Below are 16,550 nucleotides of genomic sequence, written 5' to 3'. Positions count from 1 at the left end.
GGATTTTGCAAGCTATGCACACAAAGTGCTGACTGTAGGGAGGTTGAGTGACCTAGTCATTGAACCATTATTGAACCAGGCTATTCATACTGGGCGGAGAAAATAGGATTGTTGCAGGTGTAAGGGACTGCATAATGAAGGAGATAGATACTGTTTTCAGCAGCTGTAAGCAGGAATCCTGAAAGCTGATGAAGGCTCTAGACCTGAAATGTCAGCTTTTGTGCTCCTGAGGTGCTGCTTGGCCTGCTGTGTTCATCCAGCTTCACACTTTGTTACCTCAGATTCTCCAGCATCTGCAGTTCCCATTACCTCTGATCCTGAAGGCTGTGTTGCCTCTTTTAAAATAAAACATTTTCTCATGGCTAGAGAAGAACTTAGAGTAGAAGTGGAGGGATCCAATTGTTGTCATCCATATTTGTACCAGTGACATTAATAAGACTAGGAAGGAGGGTCAGCTGAAAGATTTTCAACAATTAAGAAATAAATTTTAAAAAAACAGAACCTTATCCAAGTTAATGATCTCTGAATTGCTACCTGAGCCGGCACCGAACTGACTAGTAAAGGAGGATAGGATCAAAGATGATTGCAGAACAATGGCAGACATTCAAGATATTATACCATAGCTCAGAAGAGAGATATCTCAATGAGAAGGAAGTATTCTAAGAAGGATATAAACAAATTATAGTTAATCAGGGAAGTTAAGGATTGCATCAAATTGAAAGAAAGAACTTACAATGCGGCAAAGATTCGTGTAAGACAAGGGATTGGGAAAGTTTTAAGAACCTACAAAAACGTAAAGAAGTGGGAGAAAATAAGCTTTGAGACTAAATTTGTAAGTAATATCAAGAGGGAGAGCAAGAGCTTTTTTATAAAAAGGAAGAGGGAGGCCAAAGTGAACATGGGCCATTGAGATCAAGGCTGGCAAAATAATAATGGAAACCATGGCAGAGAAGTTAGTACTAATGATTAACCTTCACAACAGAAGACACTATAGCATTCCAAAAACACAACAATAATGAATAATTCCATACAGTTTAAAAGGATGCGAGAACATCTGATTGAAATGCATGAAATTCTAACAAGCTGGACAGACAAGATGCAGGGAGGATTTTTTCCCCTGGTTGGTGAATCTAGAACCATAGCACACAGTCTCAGGATATTAGCCAGCCCATTTAGAATTGATATGGGTAAAACTTTCTCCATTCAAAGGTTAGTAAACTTAGAGAATTCTCGACCACAGGCGACTATGGAGATCAAGACTGAATATATGGAGGGAAGGTCTTACGAGGAAAGGCTGAGGGACTTGAGGCTGTTTTCATCAGAGAGAAGAAGGTTGAGAGGTGACTTAATTGAAACATATAAAATAATCAGAGGGTTAGATAGGGTGGATAGGGAGAGCCTTTTTCCTAGGATGGTGATGGCGAGCACGAGGGGGCATAGTAAGATATAGGACAGATGTCAGAGGTAGTTTCTTTACTCAGAGAGTAGTAAGGGAATGGAATGCTTTGCCTGCAACGGTAGTAGATTCGCCAACTTTAGGTACATGTAAGTTGTCATTGGATAAGCATATGGACGTACATGGAATAGTGTAGGTTAGATGGGCTTCAGATCGGTATGACAGGTTGGCACAACATCGAGGGTTGAAGGGCCTCTACTGTGCTGTAATGTTCTATGTTCTATATCCAAGAAAATGGTGGATAAAATTTTAAATATTAAAGGTTTCAAGGGAGAAGGTTGCTATATGGCATTGAGATGGAGGATCAGTCATGATTATATTGAAGAGGCTTGACGACCTAAATAGCCTATTCCTGCTCCTAGTTTCTGTGTTTCGTATGAACGTAGTTGGGGGAAAATCTTCTAATAAATCTCATACAAAGTTGATAAAAAAAATCATGAAACATCTTTAGAGATTTTCAATTGTATTAAAAAAGTAAGTGACTGAACACACTTAATAACATTTTTTGTTGTTAACTACAAGTAAGCTTTTAAACTCTATTCCTTGCTTTATGATGATCCAAACTGAAAGTTGCAGCATTTATATGGTAGTACCTCAACATTTCAAAATCCAAATGTGATAGTCCCAATGTGGATATTCTAACTAATGTATTTTTGTGGCAGAGTAAGCAGTCAATCAGTATATTTATTCACATCAATGTGCTGGGTTACAGTAATCTTTGTGGTACTCCTCATTTTATTGCAAAACTTCATACTTGAATAAATTGCCATTAGTGATAATCATTCTGGTTGCATAATCTTTGCACTTTAGACTACAGCTATTCATGCTAAGAGATGATCATTGTGCAACAAGGTGATTGTTGAGCTGACTGGAGGAGGTGCCAGTGAGAGTGTGCGTGTAACAGTAGTATGATAAAGCCAGGATCAGTATATTCCAGATGCTGAAGAATAAAGGAGCATCGGGTCTGGTAAGTAAATATGTATAGTTCAGCAGAGACGAAAGTGATCTACAAAATGATCTGGCATTCTACAAAGCTAAAGTACTGAATTTTAAAAATTATTGGTTAAATCTGAGTTGTGTCAAATTGTTTTGAGAGGTTCTTGCTGTACCTCACTAAACTTACCTAATTGACTACCTATCCCACCAGTATGCCATAGCTCACATCTGACTTCTGCTCCATCTTACTGCGCATCATTCCCAGGCTGCTTGCCACTCAGCAGGTTTCCCAGAATTCACAAGCACCACTTGTGCCTGTGCTACCTCTAAAACCTATTGTGCACCCAGTCAAGCATTCAGTCCAGAGCTGGCCTGTATTATTCCTGATGTTGCCCCAGACATGGCAGACTGGGGGAAATGGTGCCATGTGGCAGTGTCTTGGAGCTCTTGCTGATGAACAGCTAGGATATGCTGTCTCCTCCAGGATCTGCAAAGAAAAAAACATCAGACCTTGCCACCATGGTCTGAGGTTGCAATGAGGTGGTTGCAGTCTCAGTCATCCAATGAAATGTAGGAGGAAGGTCAACACCCGCCTATTCTGCCAGCATAAGTATTCTTTCCAGTATCTCTCACTCACTGTACATGTACAACTGGACCCATCTCTCACCAAAGCTCATGTTGTAACACATTTGCTGTTGTCTGCAACATCTTCCTTCACTTGTTGCCACCCACCCCTCACACCTGACATCACAAACCCTGCATGTCCTCTGCATTGCCTACTCACTTGAGCAGGGCACTTCGCCACCACCATCAAAACTAATAGCTGTGTCACCCACTTTCTTTTTCCATAATATTGGCCTCTCCCTTATTCCGTGAAGAGAAAAGCCCATAGTATGGCAGAAAGTCTCAAGATGGGTGGTGAGTTGCCCTTGATCTGGCTGTTCTCCCTTATGAGGAGAAGTTCCTGATTTTGACCACTTTGAGTTGGGCCTGAACTGGTATCTGAGATTGTCCTTGACTTACTGTGTTGGGAGCCTCAGAATGAAAGCTCTCCATATGGCAAGGGTCCTGGCTTTGTGCCAGGCATATGCAATAACCGCCTTGTAAGAGACCAGTGATACGAGGCTAGTATCTCTGGCTGAGGAGGCAAAGTGTAAAAAGGTAAGGCGCTGCAAGGATGCTGTGAGCGTCCAAGTAGGCTCAAAGTGAGTAAGCACTATGACAAGGAGTGAACATGTCGAAGATGCAGTCTGGTCAAGTATATGTCCCCAGGACGGTGCTCTTGCTGCAGTATTCCAATAAACAATGCCAGTGCAGACTGAGGTGCTGCATTAAAGTACAGAATCATCCTGTAAGTGTATTGGAGAGGTGCCTTGAGAGCTCACAGAGGCTGGCACGTATCGGATGCCTATGTCTGTGGACATAGGGTGTGTTTGTGGCTTGTGCCCTGAAATGTTGATGCCCTGTTATTCAATGGAAGCCGTTTGGAGCAAGTGGCGAGCTTAATCTGCCAGGTGCTCGCCCCTGGTTTCTTTGTCACCTTTGTCCAATATTGGGCTTGTTTGACAAGTTTGGTAAACATGGGATTCTGAATATTAATGAGATGGGCTATGGCATTTAACCAATGGTAATCCACATCAATTAGCATCTTGTTGCTGCCTAGCGAAAATCTCACCATGCCACCTCTGAAAAGCATAAATGATTAAGCGGAATCACCTCATGACCAAGATGGACCTCAATGTCGCCCAATCCTGCCACACATCTCACCATAGCTCATGTTGCTCAGACTCACATAACGTTCTGTATATTATGAGAAAATATTATAAGGCTACAACAGCAGGGTATTACCATGACATGGTTGAATGTTATATAATTGAGAAGTGTTACAAGAATTACTTCAAAGCTAATTCTGAGGATAGACCAATGGATTATCTTGAAAATTACTAAATTAATATAATGATTGTTCTGAGGACAGAATGAAGGAGTATGGAAGGGAGTGGCATCCTGTAAGACTGTTACCTTAACATAATTTACTGAGATGTTAGCTGATGGGTACAAAACTATCTTTATACCCGACTCTTTAATGGAAAAGATTTACAATTTTTACCATTGATTTTAGCAGCTTCACTGGCCCAAAGGAAAGCTCCATTAACAAATAACAGTTGTGACTTCTGAAAACAGTGACCTGGACTTTGTTTTTATTTTTAAAACATGAAGACAAATAACATATGTTAAAGATAGAAATGAAAACTGTGGGAGTAATTTGTGGGACAAGTAACTGAAAAGGTATTTGTTACCTGTAGCTGAAATACAATAGGAAAACCATGAAATGATCTCCATTGGTACAAAATTAAAAATAACCTTAAGGCCCAAATAGCAGAACTTGCCATTAACTTACTGTAAGGCCCTAACACTAACTGTTATTACTAATGAACATGTTCCAGTTTACTCCACACTCAGTCTCTATGAGCAGCTTCAGACCGTGAATATATATTCGGAGGAGAAAAAAGGGCTGGCTGTACGATGCGAGGTAACTCTTTTTCCATCTCTGAAAGTTGCTGCTTGCCAGGGAATGACCACCTGCTGTTGAGTGTCCTTTCAGATCATTCTTTTCCTCTCCATTCTTCTAGAGGTGGAGAAGAGTCTGGCTTGAGGTCTTCTTTGGCAAATGACTTTGTTTTGCATGACACAAAGACTGGCACTGGTAGATCATTCCTATATTGGACCTAATGCTCCACTGCTTTCTGACAAGTCTGCCTATCCTCCTCTTTGGATCAGGACTCAGCATAATGAATGTAGCCTGTTGGTTTAGGTCATAGTGCTCTTTTTCAGTGCTATCATTTTCAGACAGAATGTTCAATCGGACAGTGTATTAATAGACCAATACAAATGTGACAAAACATCCCCAAACTAAAATAAATCAGTTAACCAAAACCAATGGCAAGAAGCATTTATTACTGAAACTACTAATTGATCGTTGATGCTAGCCAATTTGCTGCTGCCAATACTTGTTCCATAGATGGATTCATTCTGGGCAGGACAATGAACTGTTGTAACCAATTGACATCGTCAAAGAATCATTGACCTATGTGTGTCCTATCAGAGTGGAATAAGGGTGTATTCCTGCACCATTACAGACATGTGTGTCCATCTCTTAGGGTGGCACCGTGGCTCACAGCGCCAGAGACCTGGGTTCAATTCCACCCTTCGGCAACTGTCTGTGTGGAGTTTGCACATTCTCCCCGTGTCTGCGTGGGTTTTCTCCCACAGTCCAAAGATGTGCAGGTTAGGTGGATTGGCCTAATATTGCCCATAGTGTTGAGGGATGTGTAGATTAGGTGGGTGAGAAGGATGGGTCTGAGGGAATGCTCTTGAGAGTCAGTGTGGACTTGTTGGGCCGAAGGGCCTGTTTCCACACTGTAGGGATTCCATGATTTCAAACAACCCTGGCCCTGGGACTTGACAAAGCAAACATTCATCCTGCCATTCTGTTCAAACTATCCTAATTTCTCTTTCCTAACTGCATCACATCTATTTTCAATCACAATAAATAATTGCAAATCATTAAGAATCAAAATGAACAAAGTTATTAGCTATGTTCAAAATTTCAACATATTTATCATCTAATTTCTTTAAGTGCCAATTTGAATATAAAGTGAGTTACAGTATGTAGAATTTTCTTGTGTCATTTTGTGCTATTTCAAACGTGTAAAAGAGCAACATTTAGAAAAAAGAGTTACCTGGAATGTAAATGTTCACAATTCCTGCTACTTATCCCAGATGAAAAGTCCCTTCAGTGTCATGCACAATGTTAAGACAATGACAGGGAGTTGCTGTTGTCCAGTATGAAATAAAATTTGCTCATCGTTGACAAAGCAAAACACTGTTGAAAGAACCTGTAAGAAAAGTATCCTAGAGATAATGTGGTATACTGCATCCATCGTACCCGGTGCGGCTTCCTCTACATTGGGGAAACCAAGCGGAGGCTTGGAGACCGCTTTGCAGAACACCTCCGCTCAGTTCGCAACAAACAACTGCACCTCCCAGTCGCAAACCATTTCCACTCCCCCTCCCATTCTCTAGATGACATGTCCATCATGGGCCTCCTGCACTGCCACAATGATGCCACCCGAAGGTTGCAGGAACAGCAACTCATATTCCGCCTGGGAACCCTGCAGCCATATGGTATCAATGTGGACTTCACCAGTTTCAAAATCTCCCCTTCCCCTACTGCATCCCTCAACCAGCCTAGTTCGTCCCCTCCCCCCACTGCACCACACAACCAGCCCAGCTCTTCCCCCCCCACCCACTGCATCCCAAAACCAGTCCAACCTATCTCTGCCTCCCTAACCGGTTCTTCCTCCCACACCAAGCCGCACCCCCAGCTACCTACTAACCTCATCCCACCTCCTTGACCTGTCCGTCTTCCCTGGACTGACCTATCCCCTCCCTACCTCCCCACCTATACTCTCTCCACCTATCTTCTTTCCTCTCCATCTTCGGTCCGCCTCCCCCTCTCTCCCTATTTATTCCAGCTCCCTCTCCCCATCCCCCTCTCTGATGAAGGGTCTAGGCCCGAAACATCAGCTTTTGTGCTCCTGAGATGCTGCTTGGCCTGCTGTGTTCATCCAGCCTCACATTTGATTATCTTAGAAAAGTATCCTATACTTGTTCAGTGCCTTCATTACCAATATCAGATTCTGCTAACAAGCAGTAAGTACTCTCTGTTTGCTAAATTGTCCTCCACTATAGCACATCTAAGGGGAGCAGACAGGGAACCACCATCAAATCTCTTAAATTTAGAAACTGAAAACATCTTTAGACTATACCTTCAAAAAAAGGGCAAATTCCTACGTGTGTTTTTTTTTTCAGTGACTCAATATAAAAGCCTTAGATGACTGACAGCACACTGTAGGGCATCTATTTAAATAGGTTTGTGCTCCTATTTCTGTTTAGGTTATATCATTAATTTTTGAGTTCCAAAATTGGCAGAGCAATGCGGACTCAACTAATTGCGATAGTTGCACAAAACATTCAGGAGGCCCGAACGTACATTTTTGTTTTTTTCATGTTTCTCCAAGACCTGACCAGAACAGAGCATAATATCTATCCATACATTTAATTAACCAGTATGAGTGTGTATGAAATACATTCTAATGATCTGCATTATTACAATTTCGACCACAGGAATTCCAAAGAGGTGAGAACAGATTCATTAACTGATACACCTTCGGAATGAGGATTAGGAAATTGGAATTTTGTAATCTCACTGGATCCCTGTTCCTTTTGTGCAATAACTGCATTGGCAACTCAGACATAGGAAGTAAAAGTTTCATTATGGGAGCTAAATAGGAATAAAAGGAGGCCTCCATTTTTCTGATTGTCAAGCTTAAAGCCTGGGTATTATTTTCAGATGCAGTAAAAGAGAGCTATGTGCCGGAATGTTTAGAAAACAAAATGTCCTCAAAGGTAACTTTTAATGGAATTCATCATATTAAAGATTTGTTTTGTTTTTCCCAACTACAGGCTTTTAAAACTGTTTGTGCTAGGGAATGAAACAACACTTGCCAGAACTGCGTTGCTCACATCTGACATTATGCCATCAAATGAGTTTGTAGTTGTACGCAACAAAGTAGAAAACTGCGTCTACATTCAAATTAGTGCATAGTCTTAGAGTTTTGCCATATTCTGCAATGATGTTTGGAGCTAACCTTTAGCATTAGGACAGTTCTTCTGGTGACAGTAAAGTTAGTTAAAGCCACCTTCTTCTTTTAGCCAGTAAGCAAGCCTTTGCTGCTGTCCAGATTAGCATATGGACTTCTTGCAGAAACTTTGCTTTTCTCTTCAGTGCCCAGCACCGAGTGAAACAACCTATTTCTTCTGCTTCACACCAGCCATAAGATGTCAGAGCAAAGGTACTCTATTCAGCCCTTCAAGTCTGCTCCACTATTAAGTGAGATGTGGCTGATCCTATAATCCTCAACTCCACTTTCCTGCCTTTTCCGCATAACCGTTGATCATATTACTGATTGAAAATCTATCTCCCCTTGAATTTACAATCCTGTCTCACCAACCCTCTGCAATAAAAAAATTCTGCAGATTTGTTTCTCTCCAAGAAATTCCTCCCTATCTGTTTTAAAAGGGCGATCCCTTATGCCCTGTGGTCCTAAGAATTACCCACAAGAGGAAACTACCTTTTCACATTTACACTGTCAAATTCCCTAAGAATCCTGCATGTTTCAGAATGATTGCCTCTCTAAACTCCAATGAGTATAGGCCCAACCAACGTAACCTTTCCTTATAAGGCAGTCCCTCCACACCTGAACCAGGACTGCTTCCGATTCCAATATACACTTCCTTAGATAAAGAGCTACAAACTGTTCACAGTATTCCAGTTGTGGCCTGACTAATGCCTTGTATAATTTAGGCAAAACCTCCTTTCTTTTATGCTCCAGTCCCTTTGTAATAAAAACCAAAATTCCACTTATCTTCCCTATCATCCAGTGAACTTGTATACTAGTTTTTTGAGATTCATGGAGGACTCCCAGACCCCCGTGTACTGCAGCATTCTGCAGTCTTTCTCCACTTAAATAACATTCAATTACTTTATTCTTCCTGTCAAAGTGCACTGGGGATCAGCATGGGATTGCACAAACCTTGACCCATAACCGTGTCAAGACAGCTACCAACGCAATTTGTGCAAAGTCACATCACTTAATTTTAATTTCCCATCACAAAGTTAGTGCCGCAGCCCAGACCAGCAGAGCTGGCTTTCCCCAGGTGCTGAACACAATAGACTATGTACATGATAATAAAATGTGAGGCTGGATGAACACAGCAGGCCAAGCAGCATCTCAGGAGCACAAAAGCTGACGTTTCGGGCCGAGACCCTTCATCACACAGCCTCACATTTTATTATCTTGGATTCTCCAGCATCTGCAGTTCCTATTATCTCTGAGACTATGTACATGTTGCTTTGAGAGTACTACATTAGAACACAGCTGCCTCCGCAAACAGAAAAGGATTCCATTCCATCAGTGTACAAGTCAAATGTGATTATCAGACCATGTCTTAGCCAGTCTGGGCCTGGTACTCTGGGAACTGTCAGGATGCAGTTACTTCACGTCTTGTTGTGAGACTCAACTGAGCAGCTTTGTCTTTTGAGATTAGAATTATAGAGATCTACAGCACAAGAAAAAATCTGTTGGGCCCATTAAATCTGCAGTGGTCAAGAACAAACACCTAATTATTCTAATCATATTCTCCAGCACTTGGCCTATAGCCTTGTATGCCTTGACTTTGCAAGTGCACATCCAACATAACAAAAACAAAACTCTGCTCCTTCTGTATGCCGTGCAAGGGAGGCACTGTTACATTGGGAATAACTGTAAATTAAAGTTCAGCCAAGCTTGTGTCTCACCACACTTTCAGCAGATCTAAATGCAAGTCCTTTCAGTTCTTTCTAGGAAAGTTCGCCACAGATAAATCACAATGCTGATAATAAAATTCCAGTATCTCTGATTTCAGATTGATAATGCTTCCCTGCATCTTTAAATTTTCCAGAGGGCACCATATACACTTAATACAGAGTGATACTTCTGATCTGTTTCAAGATATGCTCCTGTTCAATAACCCAGCATCCCCAGGAACAAAAACAAAGTTGCTGGAAAAGTTCAGCAGGTCTGGCAGCATCTGTGAAGGAGAAAACTGAGTTAGTGCTTCAGGGATAATGGGAACTGCAGATGCTGGAGATTCCAAGATAATAAAATGTGAGGCTGGATGAACACAACAGGCCAAGCAGCATCTCAGGAGCACAAAAGCTGACGTTTCGGGCCTAGACCCTTCATCAGAGAGGGGGTTGGGGAGAGGGAACTGGAATAAATAGGGAGAGAGGGGGAGGCGGACCGAAGATGGAGAGTAAAGAAGATAGGTGGAGAGGAGAGTGTAGGTGGGGAGGTAGGGAGGGGATAGGTCAGTCCAGGGAAGACGGACAGGTCAAGGAGGTGGGATGAGGTTAGTATGTCTGGTGACCCTTCCGCAGAACACTTGACCCCAGGACTTTGAAGGTAGCTTTTGGGGAATATCATGGATGGTTAGGCACCCTTACTTCTACTCTTCTTAACCACTCTCCCAAATCCATCCCAGTTTGTTTCTCCCTCCTCTCCTTTTGTTCCTCCTATTATCCCGCTGCCCCCTTTGTTACCGCACCTCCTCACCCATCATTACCCCCTCCACCCCACCACAACCCAACAACTTCATTACTCCCTTTCATCACACACTTCTAACGCCCGTCCCCATTCCGTTACTCTGCTCCTTTCCTGGACCTTCTCCTTTCATGACCCATTGCCCTACCCCCATTCCTTTACCCTCCTCCTCCCCGATTTCGGCCCTGCTACTCACTGCGCATGACCGTATCCCTTAATAACATGGCGGGGCCGAGAGACAGAGGACGTGGCAAAACAGCGGTGCACTTCCGGTAAACTGACCTCACTGGGAGGACGGCGGTGAAGTGACCAGACTGTGGATCAAGAAAGGTGAGGAGGGGGTGGTAGGGAACGGAGAGGGAGAGGGGTAAGGGCATTGGGGGATGGAGGGGGTTTGGGGGGAGTAGAGGGAGTGTGGTAGGGAGGGGTAAGGGCAGTGGGGGGTGGAGGGGGTTTGGGGGGTGTAGAGGGAGTGCGGATTGTGGTAGGCTGGGTTAAGGGGAATGTTGGGGGGTAGGGAGGGGTAGAGGGAGTGTGGGTAGGTAGAGGCATTGTTGGGGGTGTAGAGGGAGTGTGAGGGGCGTTAGGGAGGGGATGGAGGTTGGATATAGATTCTGGAAGGCTAAAGCTGGGTGACAAATTGGCAGAAAGAAGGGGATATGCTGTAAGTTCTGCATCAACATCCAAAATTGTTTAACAACCAACCAACCAACAACAACTCTTTGAGGTGAGGCCACTAATGTGGGACGTCATGCGTCCCAGGAACAGCAGTGAGATCAGTGTTAATTGCAGATTAGCTATTGGCCATGCCACTGGGACTGTACCCCCTGCCCTGGCCCTGTGTGAAAAGTGACGTGATTGTTTACATCTGCATGAGGGTGGCAGACAGACCTCTGTTTAACTCTATGTGCTACTTCCAGCAATGCAGTACTCCCTCTGTGCTCTACTGCAGCCTGTCACTTGGAATAGAATGGGCCTGAAAGTAGTGCATCAGTGCTGGTATGTGACTGGTCTGCTCTGTGAGCCCTCTGACCTGGCTCACTGGTGTGTGTGCAGATGCCCCTTACCAGAATCCCGCAACAAGCCTCAAACTCCATCCCCATTCCCCACTTCCTTGCTGCCTCCACCTGTAACAACCCTGGGTATAAATGTAGGTGTTTGTCATTTTCAGAGATGCAATGTCCCTGCAGAAGATACTGTCCGAGAGGATCACTGAAGCCCGGCAGCTGCTGGACAGGGCAGAGACACTGTCCCGCTCCCGTCTGGGCGGGGTTCAGGGTGGTCCCAAACTCTGCAGCAAGCTGAAGGCTGAGCTAAAGTTCTTGCGCAAAGTCGAAGCAGGCAAGGTTTCAGTGAAGGAGTCGCACCTGCAGAGCACGAACCTGACCCACCTGAAGGCGGTTATCGAGTCGGCAGAGAGCCTGGACGACGTGGTGAGCCTGCTGCACGTTTTCAGCTACCAGGAGCGGCCCGGTGAAAGGCAATCGATTGTGGTGGATGTCGTTGCAAACGGCGGCCTCACTTGGGTCAAAGCCGTCGGCCGAAAAGCCGAGGCTCTGCACAGCATTTGGGTCGGCAGAGGCCAGTATGGAGACAGAAGTATCGTTGAGCAGGCAGAAGATTATTTGGAAGCCAGCAGACAGCAGCTCGTGCAGTACTGTAATCCACATGTTGTGTTTGCCTTTTATAATGGCGTCTCCAGCCCTATGGCAGAGAGACTGAAAGAAATGGGGCTTTCTGTACGGGGAGATATCGTGGCTGTGAACTCAATGACTGATTTCGTGGAGGAGGCTGATAATTCAGCTGACTCTGACGAAGAACTGGAGGAGCCCCTGCAGGTGACGAAAGTAGACCGATCTACAGTTGTTGCCAGCGTTGCCTTTCCAGCCGAGGTTAAAGTGGAGTCTTGCAGTCGTGTCAATTTAGACATAACCACCCTGATCTCCTTTGTATCGGCAGTAAGTCATGGCGGCTGCTACTTCATCTTCAAGGAGAAAGTATTGACAGAGCAAGCTTCGCAGGAGAGGGAGGAGAGTGTCTTGCCTAAGCTGCAGGCCTTCATGAAGGACAAGGAGTTGTTCGCGTGTGAATTGGCTGTGAAAGATTTTCAAACCATTTTAGAGACACTGGGAGGTCCTGGAGAAAAGGCCAGGGCACAGAAGCTGTTGCAGAAAATCACCGTTGTACCAGACCAGCCTTCAGAGCGAGCGTCCAGGTTGGAAGCCAGTGCAAAAATTAATAGTCGCTCTATTACTATCTTTGGCACTGGAGATGCTTTGAAGGCGATCACAATGACGGCGAACAGCGGGTTTGTTCGTGCTGCAGATAACCAAGGTGTGAAATTCAGCGTATTTATCCATCAACCGAGAGCTTTGACAGAGAGCAAGGAAGCAACAGCGACACCTTTTACCTGGGACTGTCTTTCATGAGAAAATCTACAATGGTGGCCCTGTAAGATGAAAGCAACCTCTTACAATTGACATTATGGTACCTTAAGGACTTGGTGGGAGGTGGGTGTCTGTTTAATTTGCACACTGCTGTAAAACTGATGAACAGATTGCCAGCTCTTGCGTTGATGTCAAGTCTTGAGACGTATAACAGACAGCTAATTAGATATTTCAGATTTATTCACCATCTCTTCCCCGAACTCCACCCAACTCTGCCTCTCTAATGGGCATGCCAAGTACAAAGCATCCATTTAAAAAGTATTCAGGCAGACAGTTAACAGGTGTCATGGTAGTCCTCACCATTGAGTCTGCCTTTTACTGTATTAGGCCAAGAGCTGCAATGGAGATTTAGCTGTCGACTGGAGGATGAAGATGTGATTTTGTTCCTCTTAAAGTGGTTATAAACAACTCTGCCATGGCCTACAGTGCAAGTCTGAAAAATTGTGAATACAGCTCAGTTTACAAACTCTTCTTTGGTAATGGTTCACAGAAGTACAAATTATTTTCTCCTAATTTGCAATGGTTAAAAATGTATGCCAGCAAATGGCTGTATTGTGAATTGTTTTCTATTTTTGAAAAGCCAGTACCTATTGAGCTCAGTGAAACATAAGCCCCGACTGATCGGGAAGAGAAGTCCTGAGTAGTATGTCAGAATTATTTTCCTAATGCTGAGTGTGGGCAATGACCTTCATTGGTTGGTTCTATCTGGTGCCTTCATTATTATGCTGAGTATTAAAAGATGCTTACTATTATATATTGTTTTATCTTTACGTATTATAATTTTTAAATTTGCTTTTGGGAATTAAAAGACAATTTGGGGTAAAATAGGAAAGAACGAGGGGAGGAACTAAGAACAAAATTTCAGATTTAAAAAGCAAATAAAATTGCAGCAAGGTGGTACTTTGTGCTGCTAGAAACAGGATTTTATTCAACATGGAGTTAGCTATCTTCATGGTATATTCCTGTTTGTATTATCTATAATAAAGGCATATTCAATATATTGGTATATAGCTGCATTCTCTATAATTGTTCTATAATCTGTACCATAGCTACAGATTACTGCTAAAATCTTTTACGATTTCTGGGCAGATTCTGATGCAGAACTGGGGAGCACATTGTTCTGCATTCTTTTGATGACTGTGGATACATGTTGTCAGTTGGAATATTGAGCTTGTTTAACCTTTACTATGGGCATCAGTGATTATAAACCTGTGTCAAGCTTGGTTCCTGCAATATCAAATCATTTTTTAAACTTGATGTCAAAGGACAGCAACCACTTCCTGGAGATAGCTTTGTTCCAGTTAGCATTAAGTAGCAGAAATCAAAGGCTGCCAATGTTCAATTTGTGGTAGAACTTGATACCCATGTTAACAAAGGTTAGTTATGATGCTGAGCTGTACTAGGATTAGGCATGCACACGGCCCTCCTTGTCTTTAGGCTTGTATTGTCCTAGACCACCAGTGTGCGAACTAGCTCCAACTGTGGCACTACAGGTTCAACTATGCTCCAAGCTGAAATCAAATTTGAAAATGTCTTTGTTACAGTTTATTTTGAGAGATGCTGGCATTGTAGCACCACTTGATGAGAAATCTGGAGCCCTATGCTAATGTTCTGGGAACGTGGGTGCAAATCCCATTGTATAGTGAAATTTTCAATTTAATAAAATATAAAATTAAAAACTAGAATAACAGAATTGTTACACCACAGAAGGAGGCAATTTTGTCCAATGTGCCTGCACTGCTTCTATTACGTAGTGCCAATTTCTTGCCTTTCCCCATATCCTTGCCCATCATTTCTATCCAAATAATCCTCCAGTGACTATTTCAGTGTCTCAAATGTACCTGCCTCTCTCACATTTTCAGGCTCTGCATTCCAGACCCTAGTTACTTGCTCTTTTTTTCCCCCCCAGATCACCCTTGCTTTTTTTGCACATCACTTTACGTCTATGCTTTTTTTTTATTCTTCAGAGCAGGAATAGCTTCTTGCTGTCTGGCCCATTGGTGATTTTCTTTTTGTAAACCACTATCAAGTCTCCTCTCAGCCACCTTCTCTCTGAAGAGAACAGACCCACCTTCTTCTACCTATCGCCATGGCTGCCGCTTCCTATTCCTGGAAATCACTTCTGCACTGTCTCCAATACATTCACATTTTCCCTACAATGTGGCATCTCACCTGTATACAATTCAATATTACCTCCTTGCTATTGTACTCTATGATCCTATTAACAAAACTGAGAATACTATTAACTGCTCACCACCTGTCTTGCACCTTCAATGATGTGTGCGCCTAAGTTTGTCTGATACTTCATCCCCTTTAGAATTGTATCCTTTATCTTATGTTGTCTTTCAGTGTTCTTCTGACCAATGTCCATAATCTCTCTGTATTGTACGTCATCTGCCACCTATACACCCACTTGTCAGTGTCCTTTTTCGGTTTACTTTTTTTTCCAGTTCTGTGCCAACTAGTCTAATGGTGACCATGTAATCATTGTCGTTTGTTACAAAAGATCTCTCTGGTTCTACTTCACTAATGTCTTTTTGGGAAGAAAGTCCTGAACTGGTCTGGACTACATGCGACTCTAAACCTGCGAGCATAGTTGTTGACACTAACTGCCCTCTGCAAAAGGTTTGCACTCAGTTTTATAAAAGTTTCTACAAGAAAGGAGTAAAGCCCTTCGTACTGCCTGGCCTTTAGCGTAGGCATTGAAAATATCAACATTAGAGCAACACAGTCCGATTTGTATTGTACTTTGTCCATTTTCCTTCAATAATAATCTTTTGGTCAATTTTTTTTCCCAGAATGCTGTGCAGAGCTGTCTTCTTTTTACCCCCTCTCTCCCTGAAGGGTCTGTGTTTTTGCATGTTTTTTATATGCCAACACAGGTCTGTTACCCCTGCAAAGACCTCTTAGCCAACATGTGGGGGCTTGTGTCAAAATTAGGAGATCTGTCCCATCAAGTAGTGTTAGAGCTGAGGCTGGAAGAGTGCACTGTCACTGTAGTCGCACTGCTCCACGGATTAAAATTCGCTTACAAAGATCTAGTGACCAGGTTTTTTAATAAATAAAAGTCGTGGGGTTTTTATCAGAACAAAGCTTACTCCAGAGAAATGCAATCATTGGTTAAGACAGTAGGCAATATAGAAGCATCAATGCTTATGCTTATCCTTATAAATATTCCCAAAACATGCAAAGCTCACACACTTTCATACTTCAGGCAAGAAAAGAAAATACACATTTCTCTGGACAAATGGCCTGTTTGATCAAACAAAAATGTTGCTTAATGGGCTATCACTGGAGACAAAGGAACAAAGTGTAGAATATTCCAGACTCTAATATTCTGGCCTTTGTGGTGTGCGGTTCGTACTGAAGTCTTGCAGACACGATTTGCTCAGGAAATACAATCTTGAGAGGTAAAACTGGTTCTTGGCTGGCTTACCTCCAAACGAATCAAATAAAACAAGAGCCTCTCTGAGCCAGTCAGTGTTGAAAAACAGCCCCAGCAGGATC

The 16,550-nt window shown here is 43.1% G+C and overlaps 1 protein-coding gene across 2 annotated transcripts; it reads left to right on the top strand.

The window, feature by feature from the left end:
* The first annotated feature begins 10,825 nt into the window (after positions 1-10,825).
* c5h7orf25 (chromosome 5 C7orf25 homolog) lies at positions 10,826-14,664 on the top strand. 2 transcript variants are annotated; one of them, XM_048529250.2, is made up of 2 exons: positions 10,826-10,926; positions 11,768-14,664. In XM_048529250.2, the coding sequence occupies exon 2, from the start codon at positions 11,775-11,777 to the stop codon at positions 13,023-13,025; it is 1,251 nt and encodes a 416-aa protein (XP_048385207.1). In that variant the 5' UTR covers positions 10,826-10,926; positions 11,768-11,774; the 3' UTR covers positions 13,026-14,664. The 2 variants fall into 2 exon arrangements, with proteins under 2 accessions (XP_048385207.1, XP_048385208.1); XM_048529251.2 differs by lacking the exon at positions 10,826-10,926 and adding an exon at positions 11,192-11,323.
* Positions 14,665-16,550: the final 1,886 nt, after the last annotated feature.

This window comes from Stegostoma tigrinum, chromosome 5, assembly GCF_030684315.1.
Source record: "Stegostoma tigrinum isolate sSteTig4 chromosome 5, sSteTig4.hap1, whole genome shotgun sequence".
NCBI lineage: Eukaryota > Metazoa > Chordata > Chondrichthyes > Orectolobiformes > Stegostomatidae > Stegostoma > Stegostoma tigrinum.
This window is presented reverse-complemented; position numbering and strand designations above follow the sequence as displayed.

Bases quoted from the DNA above. Each gene is read 5' to 3' on its own strand.
- c5h7orf25 (XM_048529250.2), top strand. From the start codon at position 11,775: ATGTCCCTGCAGAAGATACTGTCCGAGAGGATCACTGAAGCCCGGCAG.